The sequence below is a fragment of the Ambystoma mexicanum genome, chromosome 5q (assembly GCF_040938575.1).
Source record: "Ambystoma mexicanum isolate Mex_15411 chromosome 5q, UKY_AmexF1_1, whole genome shotgun sequence".
In the NCBI taxonomy this organism is placed as follows: Eukaryota; Metazoa; Chordata; class Amphibia; order Caudata; family Ambystomatidae; genus Ambystoma; species Ambystoma mexicanum.
Window position 1 is genome coordinate 618,450,213 of NC_090933.1, and position 13,614 is coordinate 618,463,826.

General features: G+C 42.3%; 1 protein-coding gene across 2 annotated transcripts in view; it reads right to left on the reverse strand.

Moving 5' to 3' along the window:
- NSMAF (neutral sphingomyelinase activation associated factor) overlaps positions 1-13,614 on the reverse strand; it is a 2,198,666-nt gene that overhangs the window by 2,047,418 nt on the left and 137,634 nt on the right. For both annotated transcript variants that reach the window (XM_069621092.1, XM_069621093.1), the window contains exon 4: positions 6,390-6,457. In XM_069621092.1, coding sequence (XP_069477193.1) covers positions 6,390-6,457 — 68 coding nt within the window. The remainder of the gene's footprint in view (positions 1-6,389; positions 6,458-13,614) is intronic.

Sequence of the window (13,614 nt, forward strand, 5' to 3'; positions counted from 1 at the left end):
AGTTTGGTGGACATCTCAGAGTATCAAGGCTGTGCACACAAGCCCGGCAGCGTTTGGTCTCTGGCTTCCGCTAGGCTAGACTGCTTCTGGTGCCCAGGCCCTGGCAAGCGGTATTAGAAGATCCCTTATACAGCCTGATCTGCTCCTGTAGTGGGCTGTGTCCTCCCACGTATTGTTCTTGGGCAAGTCAGTCCGCTTTGGCTGCCAGTCCAGGCCACCGCTGAACCAGGCCCCACGGGCACACACCCCAGTGCCTATGGGTCTATTTGAGTGCGAGCACTGGCCAACGTGTGCACCCCTGCTTCCTGCCAAGTCCCCTTTGCTTCCTGTGCCTGGGTAATAGTTGAGGAGCTCAGCGCCCGGCGTACTTCTCTGTGCTCCCCTGTTCACCTACTGTTTAGGCTAGGGGGCGTTTCCTTCCCCCCTCCCTATATAACAACTGTGCACTATTCGTAATCCCGAGGGGCTGTCAACGGTGTTCAACTGTTTAGTGTGGGCGCCTTACTTGCACCAGAGTGCTCCAGCGCTGTTCCAGCTTGCCCATAGGGCTGGATACCTCTCTGTGCATGTGTAACAGTTCCACATTTCAATCAGGTCTTGTAGACATGCACGCTCCCAGCTGCCTGCAGGCGAAGTTCCAAGCTGCAGTGCTCTGCTCCTCACGCCGCGATGGGGTGGCCTGGAAACATATGTAGCGGCCGCTCCTCGTTCTTCTTGGCGGCCTCCCCTCTCGGCGCGCGTCTCTTACAATGCACTCGCCGGGCCTGTAATGATGGAGGCAATGTTGCACTCCGAGCAGGCCCGGCTTCTTCAGTCCTCGCAAAGCGCCCCTCACCGTGGGCGGACCTCGTACAGCTCTCGTAGGCTCTCGCTGGCTTCCCCGGCGCAGGATTAACACACCGTACTGCAGGACCAGCCGCAGGCCCCTGCTCCAGGTGCCCGGCTCTCCCCGTGCTCCCCTGGCGCAGTCCTCACACAGGCCAGTCCCTCCTTTGTTCGTCGGCGGGTCAGGCGGCGGCCATTTTCCCCTTCATGTATCGCGGACACCCACGTTACAAAGTAGGCTCCGGTTGCCTTCTCGGCGCCGGCGGTCCACGTATTATCTTCGCAAAGTATGCTCTGCTGCTTCCCCTGCACGGGCATATGTTTTATGCGCTGAATGATACAAATGTAGCACGAATTACGAAGGATATTGTTCGGATCAGCCGCAGCCCAGGTCGGACACGTCCTCCTACATGGCTTCTTAGCCACGCCCCAAAATTTAAAAAAGATAGACAGGGTTTCAAAAAGGAACAAGCACTCTTGCTAAATTATGGAATTTAATTTGTTTAATTCGTTCAGCATATTTTAAAAAAAAGAATCTTTACATTTATGTTTTGTGGACTACACCAAGGATTTCGGCAAGGTGAATAGATCTATATTGTGGGAAAAACTGCCTCAATGGGGGCTAGATAAAACCATATTGCACTTCATCAGAGCTCTGTACTCCCAAACTGTCACACAAGAAAGAATGGACATGGATGGCTAATTGAGCGACCCAATAAATATCAATTATCGGTTAAAAAAGGTTTGCAGATTGACCCCCGATATTATTTAATATTTATATAGCTGATCTTGAAGCAGCCTTGGATAAAGTAAATTATTCACCTAAAATAGGTCAACACAATATAGGCTGGTTATCATACGCTGACGATACTGTCATCATCAGAGATTAAGCACCTTAAATGAATACTGTAAAGTAAATGAGCTGTTGCTTGATCTAAAGAAAACCAAAATCATGATCATTAATGGGAAAACTAGTAAATATAACAACTTCTAATGGAAACTGAAAGAAAGCCAAATTGACAGTGTCAAAGGTTATATTTATTTGGGTATCCCATTATTTGATTCATTTGACCATAAACTGTTGGCTGGGATAGTAAAAACAAAAAGTCAATAAGAAGTTTAACGATATATGATAATTTATTACTAATGGTGGTGGTTACGCCCTTGAGGGCTTTATCAAGATATATTGTGCTAGTATAGCAACGTGTGCCTTGTATGGCCTGAGGTCTCTTCTTGATAAAGAATCTCTTTGGATAAATGTTATGGAAGGTAATCATTGGCGTAATGCACTGGTAATTTCACCTACGACTCCCTTGGAAGCAATCAGTACTATGCAATCATGCCTTGAATTACATTGTAGCATTCACTTCGTGCAAATGCTTGAGCAGAGTGACAAGGAAGAATCACTGTACTTTGAGGGTGACAATCTTATGAAATAAATCTCCTATGCTGATGAGGGAACGGCTATATGATATACAAAAATGTCATCAAGATATAGGATTCTTCCACAATGTGCCTAGCTATACCGGTGTGGATATTAGGGAAATCAAAAGGTAAGGCTGAAGAATGGGATAGGATAAAAAATACTGAATACCTTCCAAACAAGTCCACCTTTTCAACATATATAACACAGGGCTTCACTATCAGATCTCCGTTTAACTATATATGTAAGATTAAGAACACCAAAGTACGACGGTTTATTATGAGACTACCTCTTAATCAATTTACGAGCGTAGAGGAGCATGGCTAAATATTCCTTATGCCCTCAGACTCTGCTGCATTGGTAAGGATCATATTGAGACCACTCAACATTTATTTACATCATGTTTGAAATTGGATTCTTATTACGTGAAAGGATATCAGGATTTTGTATTCAAGTCCAGGTTTATTAAGACTGCAGTGCTCCAGATAAGATTTTGAGGTGGGAGTATTTTACGTATGCTTTTTCAAATTAGAGAGTAAATGCAATATCAAGAGAGTAAAAATTAGTTTTCTCCTCTGCAAGAGAGTAAAATGTATCCAACACATACTATCGAATAGTATATTTTAAAGCACAATATGCAGAGAGTTGATGGAAGTGTTTGTTCCAAGTACATTTTTCTGAACAAATACAGTAAACTTTAACACTGCCAGTTTCGGGGAAAGGCTTCCCTCGCTTCTCTGCCTAACAAAATGCAAGTGTGCACATCCAGGGGTGCACCTAGGCTAAAATTTAGGCGGGGGCTAACCCTTCAAATGTTGGGAGGGGCACTAACTTCAGAGACGGTGGAGGAGTGGCAAACTTACTTGGGTAGGGGCATCTAACTTCATTACTCATTGTAATGAGACTATTCCAGTGCAGCTTCAATGTTACAATCAGTTAACTGTCTCAATTTAAGTCTGAAACACCCACTTCTTGCAGATCCTGAAGGTCCTAGAAAGAGTGAAAATGGCAGATGGAGTGCAATGAAAGATTCAATATCATAGCATAACGTGACATTGCAGAGTGTGGGGCAGGTCTCTGGACGGCCCAAGCAACTTCAGTGGCTGGGAGCAACAGGGGAGAAAATGTATATTGCTGCCCTGTGATGTGCCTGTGTTTAACAGTTAACTGCTCACACACGTTTACTGGAAGATTGGCTCTTCCTATAGGAAGGAGGGGCTCAGGGAGAAACTGTCCCACAGTGGCTGAATCCACCTGTTATTGATGTTAAAGCGTCTGCATCACCTGGACGAGTTACAGATTCCACTTGTGAGGCTGCTAGGTCTGACTCTTTGTAAAAGCCGACCTTTACAGCTGACTTTAACAGTGCAGTAAATCTCTTCAAAGTCCGCTGTAAATGCACAGGATTGTTTGACTAATTGTGCTGCGCGTTGTTGCAGAGTTATGAATGGGTTTGCTAGGGTCACACTTAGCAGTCTGGTTAAAGGCCCTGCTTCTACCACTGAAGATGGATAAATCATATTCAACTCAATGTTAGTGCACAGTATAAATAGCCTTTAACATTATCACCACTGGAATGTTCCCCATGCGCTCTGGCGGATCTGAATGGAAAAAGGGTAGGATGGGTTAGTAGGCTTGAATGTGAAAAGTGCAAGAGAGCTGTGATGTGTGATGTGCTGTTGGGAGCTTCAGTTCGGTTAATACCGTTCGCTGTGCTTAGGTGTGCTTTTCATTTGGTAGCCGTCATGTGCTGTTGTGCGAAGACTATGCGCGGTCTGTTTTGTCGTTGCAGAGTAGTGAAATGCGTGCAGTTTGTTGTGCTTCGAGGTATGATTGCGTTCAGTCCGAGTTTGAGAGGTGTATGCAGAGGGTCGAGTGAGTTCTTTTAGTAGGGTTGGTTAGCGGCATCACTATCTAGATGTGATGCATGCTAATATTCATAATGCGGTCTAGATGTGATGCATGCTAATCTCCACAATTCTATCTAGATGTGATGCATGCTAATCTTCACAGTTCTATTTAGATGTGACGAAGGCTAATTTTCATAGGTCTATCTAGGTGTGAAGCAAGCTAATATTCACAATTCTATCTAGATGCGATGCAAGGCTAATTTTGCAGATCTAGATGTGACGCATGCTAATCTCCACAATTCTGACTAGATGTGATGCAAGCTAATAATCACAGTTCTGTCTAGATGCGACGCAAGCTAATCTTCACAATTCTATCTATATGTGATGCATGCTTTGTTGACAGTAAGAATGTATTTACAGCTACGAAACTGCATACATTCTGGGAGTAAACTATGTATGAAGGCAAGTTATTAACAGTGTTCTAGTTATACATGAAATGTTTTGTTGCTAGTAATGTCCCTAAATTACACCTGCACCTCTTCCTCGTCCCAGCGCTTTGGAATTAATCCACATTAACACTGTCTTACATTAACGGAGGATGGTACATAGCATTTGTTTTTTATATCAATTATGTCATACACATTTAACATTTCTGGGCTCTGTATGCGTTTTGTTATTTCTGATAGTTTTTTGTTATTTCTGATAGTTTAATCCTCATAGGCTAGCAGGATTATCTCATTGCAGTAATCCGATGGGTGGCAGATGCTTTTCCAGGTCAATGGGCCCTTCAGCGGAGATACTTCTACTGCTTTTACTGGTAGAATGGTCCAAATGCCGTTTACAAAAGGGAATATGAAGTCATAGTAAAAAATAATGACACAAACTATAAACAAACGTCTGTACTACACAATGTGTATTGCTAATCAACTCCTTTGCCAGTCACATGCGAATGGCTGCATTTGACACGAGGTTGCATTGAACACGATTTTAGTCATTTGACACACTGTGCTGCAGACATCACAAAGGTCCCACCACCCAGAAGTTGCATTTCCACAGTCTGCTAGAGACAGCACTAATATGTGAGGGACATGGACAATTCTGCAGGATACATTAGCCGCTGCAGCGCTCTGTCATTTATTCCATAGCTCTAAACATGCTTAGTGTTCTCCTTAAACAGAAGATAGTCCATGAAGAACACTTTTTAGAGAATTATGTCTGCTTGGGGGATGATCCTGTTAAAGAGTACCCGAAAGATTGGGCTTTTGTCGAGGCAACATTAACGTACCACATCCAAAATAAAAACATGTTATGCCCCTTCTCCATGGATCGAACATGAGTGGTAGCAAATAACCCTGTTCAGATTCAGCCAAATAAATCAAGGGCCATGCAGGACATTGTTGGTTCTTCCGTTTCAGGCCGGTCCCCAATCAAACTCGCCAGACAGAACCTGTGCATTTTGAAGGATTGATTTAAAAAAAAGCAACCGCTTGCAGCGATTTCTGTGCCAAGCACACGCCCTTTCCACCAAAAGTGTGCATCCTACTCCTATTACAGTAATATGGCACAGGAGTTCACACAAAGCTAGCATTTACTAAATATGTGTTCCAGCACCATCTACTGGAAAGAAAGAATAGGGGAATTCACAAAAAAGTACTGTGGCCAGCCTGCGTAAATGGTACGAAAATAAAAAATAAAATGTGGCGTATTTACATTATTTTACTGCATAAAATGCCCATATATACACACCTTATCTGGAGGGCTGATTAAGGGTAATCAATTTTGGTCCCAAATTTTCTCTGGAGAAACAATTAAATTGAACTATGCTACATACTATATAAAGCAGTTAATAGTAAAAACGTATTTAAAAATTGAAGACTGATTTTAAAGTATTTGCTTGTTTTAAGGTTATTGTTATTGAATCTATAGTTGGATAATTAATTGTTTAATCCACACTTGATTTCCTATGCTTATATTACTGGATGCTTTGTAAAAGGTTTTAATCTAAAATGAAATGCAATACATTTTTAATAACTCCTGTTGAATACAATTTTTTGCTGTGTTTTATATCCATGTTTTTTGATAAAAATGTTATAGGTTCATGGTTTTTGTACCAATAAACCTAATAAAAATAAAATACGCACAGCATGGAGTAGATATCTAGCGAGTTTGCAACTCAGTCTATATAGAATCATCTTTATGCATCAACATGCCTAAAACATAACAAGCTGTTACATGCAATGTATCCACAGAAAACCTTTTCATTTTGCAAAGCAGACCAAAAATAGCCTTACTGTATAAACGGATTGAATGGGTTCTTTTCTTCGTTCACATCTATTGTTACACAGTCCCTCAGAGCAATCTAAAATACATAGAGAAACACGTTTTAACATATTCAGTGCTATGTAAAAAAGATAAATGCAAACATTTTACTATAAGCTCTCTCTCAATTTTACATATGCTTAAATGCTCTTCAAACACAATTTGATGATGCTTTTAGAAATCTTTGAAGCAAATCACCTGCTCAGCTACAGCTAAAGAATACAAAGAACAGAAACTGATGATCAATTGTTGCAACAAAAAAAGTTAGATTACAAAAAACTGACAACTATCCGAGAGCTATTAAACCAAAAATGTATGTGAATCTGTTAGAATCTTACTTATCTAGCAAATTATCATCCAAGTTAGGGCAACAGAGGTATAGAGCTTCTCATCAACGTTTGTAATATAAGCTAGCACTCGAGGCAGTCTTTTCTGCAATAAGACGCCCTACATCTCTGCAAGATAAAACCCATATATGGTTTTAGACATACCCAATGTGTCCCATCATTATCTACTTTCTTGCATTTTAGGTGGTCAGCTCCATACACATGGAGCACTACACATACCTAGCTGTATTTAAGCCTATATTACTTGTATCACTTGCTGAACCAGAGCATTGGCAGTGTAGAGCATTGGAAATACTACTTTGTGAAAAAAAGAGCAGCCTTCTGAGAACGGTACAAAACCGTCTGCCAGTGCCCTACCTTTACTACTTATTTTACATGTATTCAGAGAAGCACGACAGAAGGGATTTAGGAAACCTATTTCATTTGGTACCTCTGATAATACTGTTCATGCTTTACCAACTAATAACATTAGCAAGAGAGGCTGGTTCAATTATTTTGCAAACTTACATGCAGTAAATCATGAAGTATGTAAGCTCTCAGTCTGAGTCTAATGTAAATTTGCCTTTAAACAAGAACATGGAATCCTACTTGCAGTTAGGCAAAATTACATCCCCTTTATCGAGGGTGAGTCATGATGCTCTCATTTGTTCAGAGAGCCCACTACATTTTTCCATGAAGAAACCCTGGGAGGCATCAATGAAAATAATTTCTGAAAGCTCTTGGTTTTAAATCAAAATAAGAGAAATCTACAGTTATCCATCTGACCTGCAGATTTCCATTCTTTTTTTGTATTAAAATCTTTTCATTAGACATGTACATATTAAATATCAAACATTCCTACAAACTGGTGACTTTTGAATTTGTTTGTCGAATATATCAATAGCATATACCTACGCTCTCGATAACAGCTTTAAACACAATATTTACCCATACACCAATTGAGAAGAAACCCCCTAACCCCAGATCCCAAAATTAAACACTTCCCCTCCCTAACCCAAACCCACATCTACTCTTATCTCCCATCATTGTAAAACCATGTTACTCCCAACCCCCACACACTCTACCCATTTCCTTAGGACGGATTAAGTAAACTTAGCGCTCTCAGCTGAGGACAGGTAAAGTCCTTCTTCATATTCTTGATACATTCTAGAACGGCCCCCTCCCAAACCCCCCCCCCCACAATTTCCTAACCTGTTATTTAGGGAGTATGTCGCCTTCTCACAAATAACAAGCCTCCACATTCTAGTCATCAACTCGTCAGTGGAGAAGATCAGAGACGATTTTCATGATGCTGTGATGGTGTTCCTAGCAACTATCAACATTAATTGAAGGAGTTCAACAGAACTGCCTCTGGCTTGAGCCTCTCTTTTATCCATTAGGCCCAACAGACAAAATACCGGCGAGCACTGAAACACCCTCCCCATCACTCTTTGTATAATAGGGACCAACTCCCTCCAGTAGGGCTGTAACTTCGGGCAGTCCCACCAGACGTGCAGGTAGGTGCCTGCGCCCCCACAACCTCTTGAGCACAATCCTGTTGCCCCTCTCCCCATGTGTGCTTCTCTCTCCGAGGTAATGTACCATCTTGCCCAGTAACTTGTAGTTGGTTCCATATGTTTATAACAAATGAAAACTTGCTCAGTGAAGGAAAAATAATTCAACATTTTTGCATTTTTTCTCTTTTATTTGTGGGGGGTGACCCCCTAAACACTCCCTTTCCCTAGATGTATTACCCCCCGCCTCAACCCCACCACCCTTTGTATTCCCGTACCCCACCCCCATATATACGTTCAACCAAAATTTTATGAATGGTTTTTCATTATTTATTTTTTGTTTATTTTTTGTTGTAATCACTGTATACCCTTGTAGTTGTGTTCCGCAAACTTGGTGCTCACCATAACTCTCCTCAAAATCCCGGTCATTCTTCCTCATTCAGCTCTTTCCCCAAATCCCTGTGCCAAGCCCTTGTGTAGGACGGGAAACTCATTTAAGTTGGGGTTTAGGCAACTGTACAACTGAGAAAGAAGCCCTGCTGACCCATCTTGGGAGAATATCACCCTCTCAAAAGAAGTTAACTGTCTCACCGCTGCTTCCCTGTTGTCGCTTTGAAGAACCCAATGTCTAAGCTGTAGGTATCTAAAACGCTTCTCTCCTCTCCAAACCCAAAAGGTGGCCTTACATGACTCAAAGGGTCCGATATTCGAACCTTCGAACATATAGCAAATAAATGCACATCACTCATCTTTCCTGACCTGAAAAGCATTATCCTTGTATGCTGGAGTAAACTCCTGATTATAATGTATTGGGGTCACCGGGTCCGGGTACGAGGTCAGCCTTAATCGCTTTGCAATCCCATCACAGACCCCGAGCATGGTTTTAGTCCAAGGCAATTCATATATACCCAAGGGACTCAGAACCTGCAGGATCAACAGCATACATCTGAAGGGCCTGCCAGTTACTTGTTCTTCTAAGTGACGCTACTCCTTCCGCTATCTTGGGTTCACCAAATCCCGAACTACCCGCAGCAGTGAAGCTTGATAGTACCTCCATAAATGGGGTATTGCCAAGCCTCCTTGTCTCCCGGACCTCACCGTCACCCTTGACACTCCCCTCAAAATCACGGATCACTGTTCTTCATTCAGCTCTTTTGCCAAATCCCTGTGCCAAGCCCTTGTGTAGGACGGGAAACCTTCATTTAAGTTGGCGTTTAGGCCACTGTACAACTGAGAAATAAGCCCTGCAAACCCATCGTGGGAGAATATCACCCTCTCAAAAGAAGTTAACTAACACTACTTCTGCCTTTTCCTCTCTACTCCCCTGTTGATCTGCTTTCTCTCTTGGCACTCTGCACCTGGCCATCTTCTGTCTTTCGGGCCCAGGTACCTGCTCACCTGCCACCCTCCTGCACTGTCTCCGGCCCACCCTCCTGCAATGTCTCCGGCCCACCCTCCTGCACTGGGGTCTGTATCTGTACCCATGCAGCTCCCCTACCCTCTTTTCTCCTGCACTTATCAGATAAATCCCATCTGCCTAAACCTAGCACTTGCCACTTGCTGGCTGCACTACCACTGTATCTCGCCTTATTTGTTTATTTTACATATTATTTATTCTGTGTCTTTTCTGTTCCGCACTCTCCACTTCTCCCCCCTTCCATGCGCTTTCCCCTTTTTTTCCCCTTCCCCATGCTCGTTCTCAATGTCACTGGGCCTAGTAAGATTGTTGTTTTTGTTCTCTGTTCCCTCTGAAACACTTGTGTATGAGCGCGATATAAATAAAATATATATCATATATAAGGTCGCCATCGCCACCTTGGCCGGACCGTTCTTCCACACGAATGTGCTCAAATCTTGTTGAAACTTCTCTATTGTCCCCCTAGGAACTTCTATTGACAGAACCTGGAATAGATATAGTAACTTGGGTAGTAAAACCAATTTTTATGCAGCTATTCTGCCCAATAGTGAGAGGGCCTGCAAACTCCACTTCCCCAGTTCCGCACAAATTTCACTCAACACCCTTTAGTAATTAGCTTCATATAGTCCCTGAATTTCTGCAGTTAACTGGATTCCAAGATAACCATTGCTACAAGCTTCCTAGCGAAAAGGGGAAATGATCTTCAGCCCCGCCACCCGCTCTAGGTCAAATTCAAGGCCTCACATTTCTTCCGATTGGTCTTGAAGCCTGATACTGCTCAATAACCCCTAAGCAAGTCCAATATGACGGGGAGAGACCCTTCAGGTTCTGAAATGGCCAGCAGTATATCATCTGCGTAATAGCACAATCTTATGGGAAACCCCTTCATAACAGTTGCCTTGGATGTCTGGGTTGGCCCAGATTTTGACTGCCAAAGGTTCTACCAAGAGCGTGAAAAGCAGCGGGGAGAAAGGACACCCCTGCCTTGCCCCCTGCATCTAAACCCCATGGACAGCTGCCCGATTGCCGACCGACACCAGCCTGCTCGGCTCATTGTAGAACGCAAATACCCCTCTCATGAAATGTTCCCCAAGACTGAACTTGCCCATTACCTCCCTCAAAAAAGCCCACTTAACAAAATCAAAGGCATTCTCTGCGTCTAAGGCCAACAACATTGCGTGAGATTTCCTTTTATGCACTAAGTCTATAAGGTTTATAATCCTTCAAGTGTAATCGGCTGCCTGCTTCCATGCCACAAACCCAGATTCATCTCCCACTAAATCTGGAAGGATCTGGTCTAGCCTCTTCGCCAGGATCTTTGCATACAATTTCCTGTCTATATTGAATACTGCGATGGGACGAAAATACCAAACCCCAGGGATACTTGCCCTCTTTATGCATCAGTGAAATCCCTCCTTCAATATGGCATTGAATAGAAAATGGAGCGGGCCCATCAGCCTTCATACAAAAGTCTTATAGAACCATCTATTGCCAGGGACTTGGTAACTTTCAATCGAGCAATAGCCAGCAAAACCTCCTTATATCCCCATTCAACATTAGCCTCTGGGCCTCTGTAGCTTTTGGTAGTTTGCATCCCGCCAATAATTTACCTCTTCCCTTGAGGGGAAGTCTGAGGAGTATAGACCCCTATAGTACCTACATACCCCCAGGGCTCCTAGGTTCCCCAATGTTCCCCTGTATTACCTTTGCCTTGTGTTTCCACGCCAGCAGCTTACCCACCTTATTCCTATACATGCATAGTCCACTCTATTCCCCTCCATGGTATTAATCTGGTTACAGACCATCTGGAGTGCCCTATAAGCTTTGCAAGAGCCTATGACCTGGTACTGCCCCTCCAGGTCCTTCAATTGGGTCAGTAAGCGATATAATTCCTCTTTCCTAACCTGATTCAAGCCCACACCCTTTGAGATCATCAACCCCCGTATGTATGCTTTAAAGGCATCCCATCTGACCCCCTCACTTGAGCACGGTCTTTAAAACACTGTTCACTGTCCTCCCCGATCGTCCTCTGAAAAACCAGGTGCTGCAAAAGAGTAGCATTTAATTTCCAATAGCTGGGTCTAGCCTCCTGGGGATCTGAGTCTAGCCTCCCAGGGAGATTTATATTCTTTGGATTTAAAACTGTGGGTTCCCTTTGTCTATCGAGTGATAGAAGTGGTAAAGGCACTTAGCCTTAGCCGTAGTTGTGCCAATTGTTTTAAATATCCGCTCTCATTGTTGGAAACTACGAGGACGAATTTTGGAAAAGTCTTGTGAACATGCCTAGAAGCTGTTCTGCATAACAAAAAAAATAACTGATGCACTAGTGGATTTTAAATATGGCTGGGGGTCAAATGTACAGGCATTTAGGTTATTCCTGTTCATACAAAAGGATGTAAACTCAGAAGATGGGTCCCCATTACCTAGCCCTTATAAATCTCAGACCTTTAACTCAATTGGAAAAAGCAGTTCGCTATTCTGGGGCAAAATGCCTTAGATATAAACCTGATTGATAGCATACAACTTTTGTACTGAATGTTGCGGAAGTCAACTTGGTCCCCAAGCAGAAGTCACAGACTACTTCAATATTAAGAAATCAGTGCATCAGGGCTGTGTGCTCACCAAGACTCTTAAGATAGTTTATAAATGGCGTTGTCGCTTCATCCAAGTAGAAATTAACTTGGATGTTTCTCATTTATGTGGCCTTGAGCGTGCCAACTCTGCATAAATTGTTGAATAGACTTGAAGTGGGTAAAGACCCATCCAACATTTGTACTAAGACAATAATGAATTTAGGGACCTCCAGAAAGAACCTACAGGAAGGACCTGGAGAAAATGCTCATGGTTCGTAGTGAAAGATTGGGCAAAAGTCTGTTTCTATGGCTATTTGAGAATATGTTTTCCCCACACGATTTGTAAAGTGCTTGTTGCCTCCTGAAACTAGGTCCATGCTCAAAAATACAATAATAATAATAATAGCAATTGGTATACCGTATTAGTAATCCAAAAAAATCTTATTTACATGTATTCAAATTAATAATATGAACGATTGTACGAAATAACATTAGTACTCTACCTTTTTTCGATAAGCCTATTAATAATAAAAAAAATAGTAAACATTATTAGAAAATATAATTTCATGTTTTAACCAAGGAATAATGACAGCGTCTTTGTAGGCAAAAGGCAACAAAAAGCACAGGGTTTGAACCTCTGATGCCAGTACTCTATTTACCAAGTGGCTGCTTTATAGCCACTATTGCCAAACATAAAATGCAGTTATCCGTAGATAAACTGCACAACCTCCTATAGTTGATTCATATAAATGTATGCGTAAAGACGCTGCATAATCCCCTCCAAGACAACAACACTATTTAAGGAGTGTGTGTTTTAGACATAAAACAGCATGTCAGAACTTAGTTGTTTCAGGTTTATTTAATCATTTTTTAATCGTAGAAAGCTTTTACAAAAAGGCATATCAAATATATTAATAACATCTATAAAAAAGCAATTGTCAAGAACACATTTTATCACATCAACAAAAAAAGGCTCACATCTCACATATCATTCCTTGCGTACTCCTTCATCCCCATGCATACAAAAAACCACTCATACTTGTGCAAAAAATGCAATCCTGATAGTTTTGTTCTGTGACTCAGAACATCCCCTCCGTATGGGTTTGATATTTTGGTAGTTCCAAAAAGTGTCTATTTAACAATATTTTTTCCATCAATCGATATAAAAACACTGGGTAGGTATTCCAAAAGGATTGTTCATGGACCCCTATTAATCCCCATCTTTTATCTATGAAAACCCAAGTTAAGGCCAACTCTGGGAGGAGTAGGCTCTATGGTGTTGTCGACTCGAGTTTCGGGCTGCCAGAACGGTCTATACAGCTTCGTCTGGTGCACCTCATCAGGATTTATACATTACAAACAAAAAC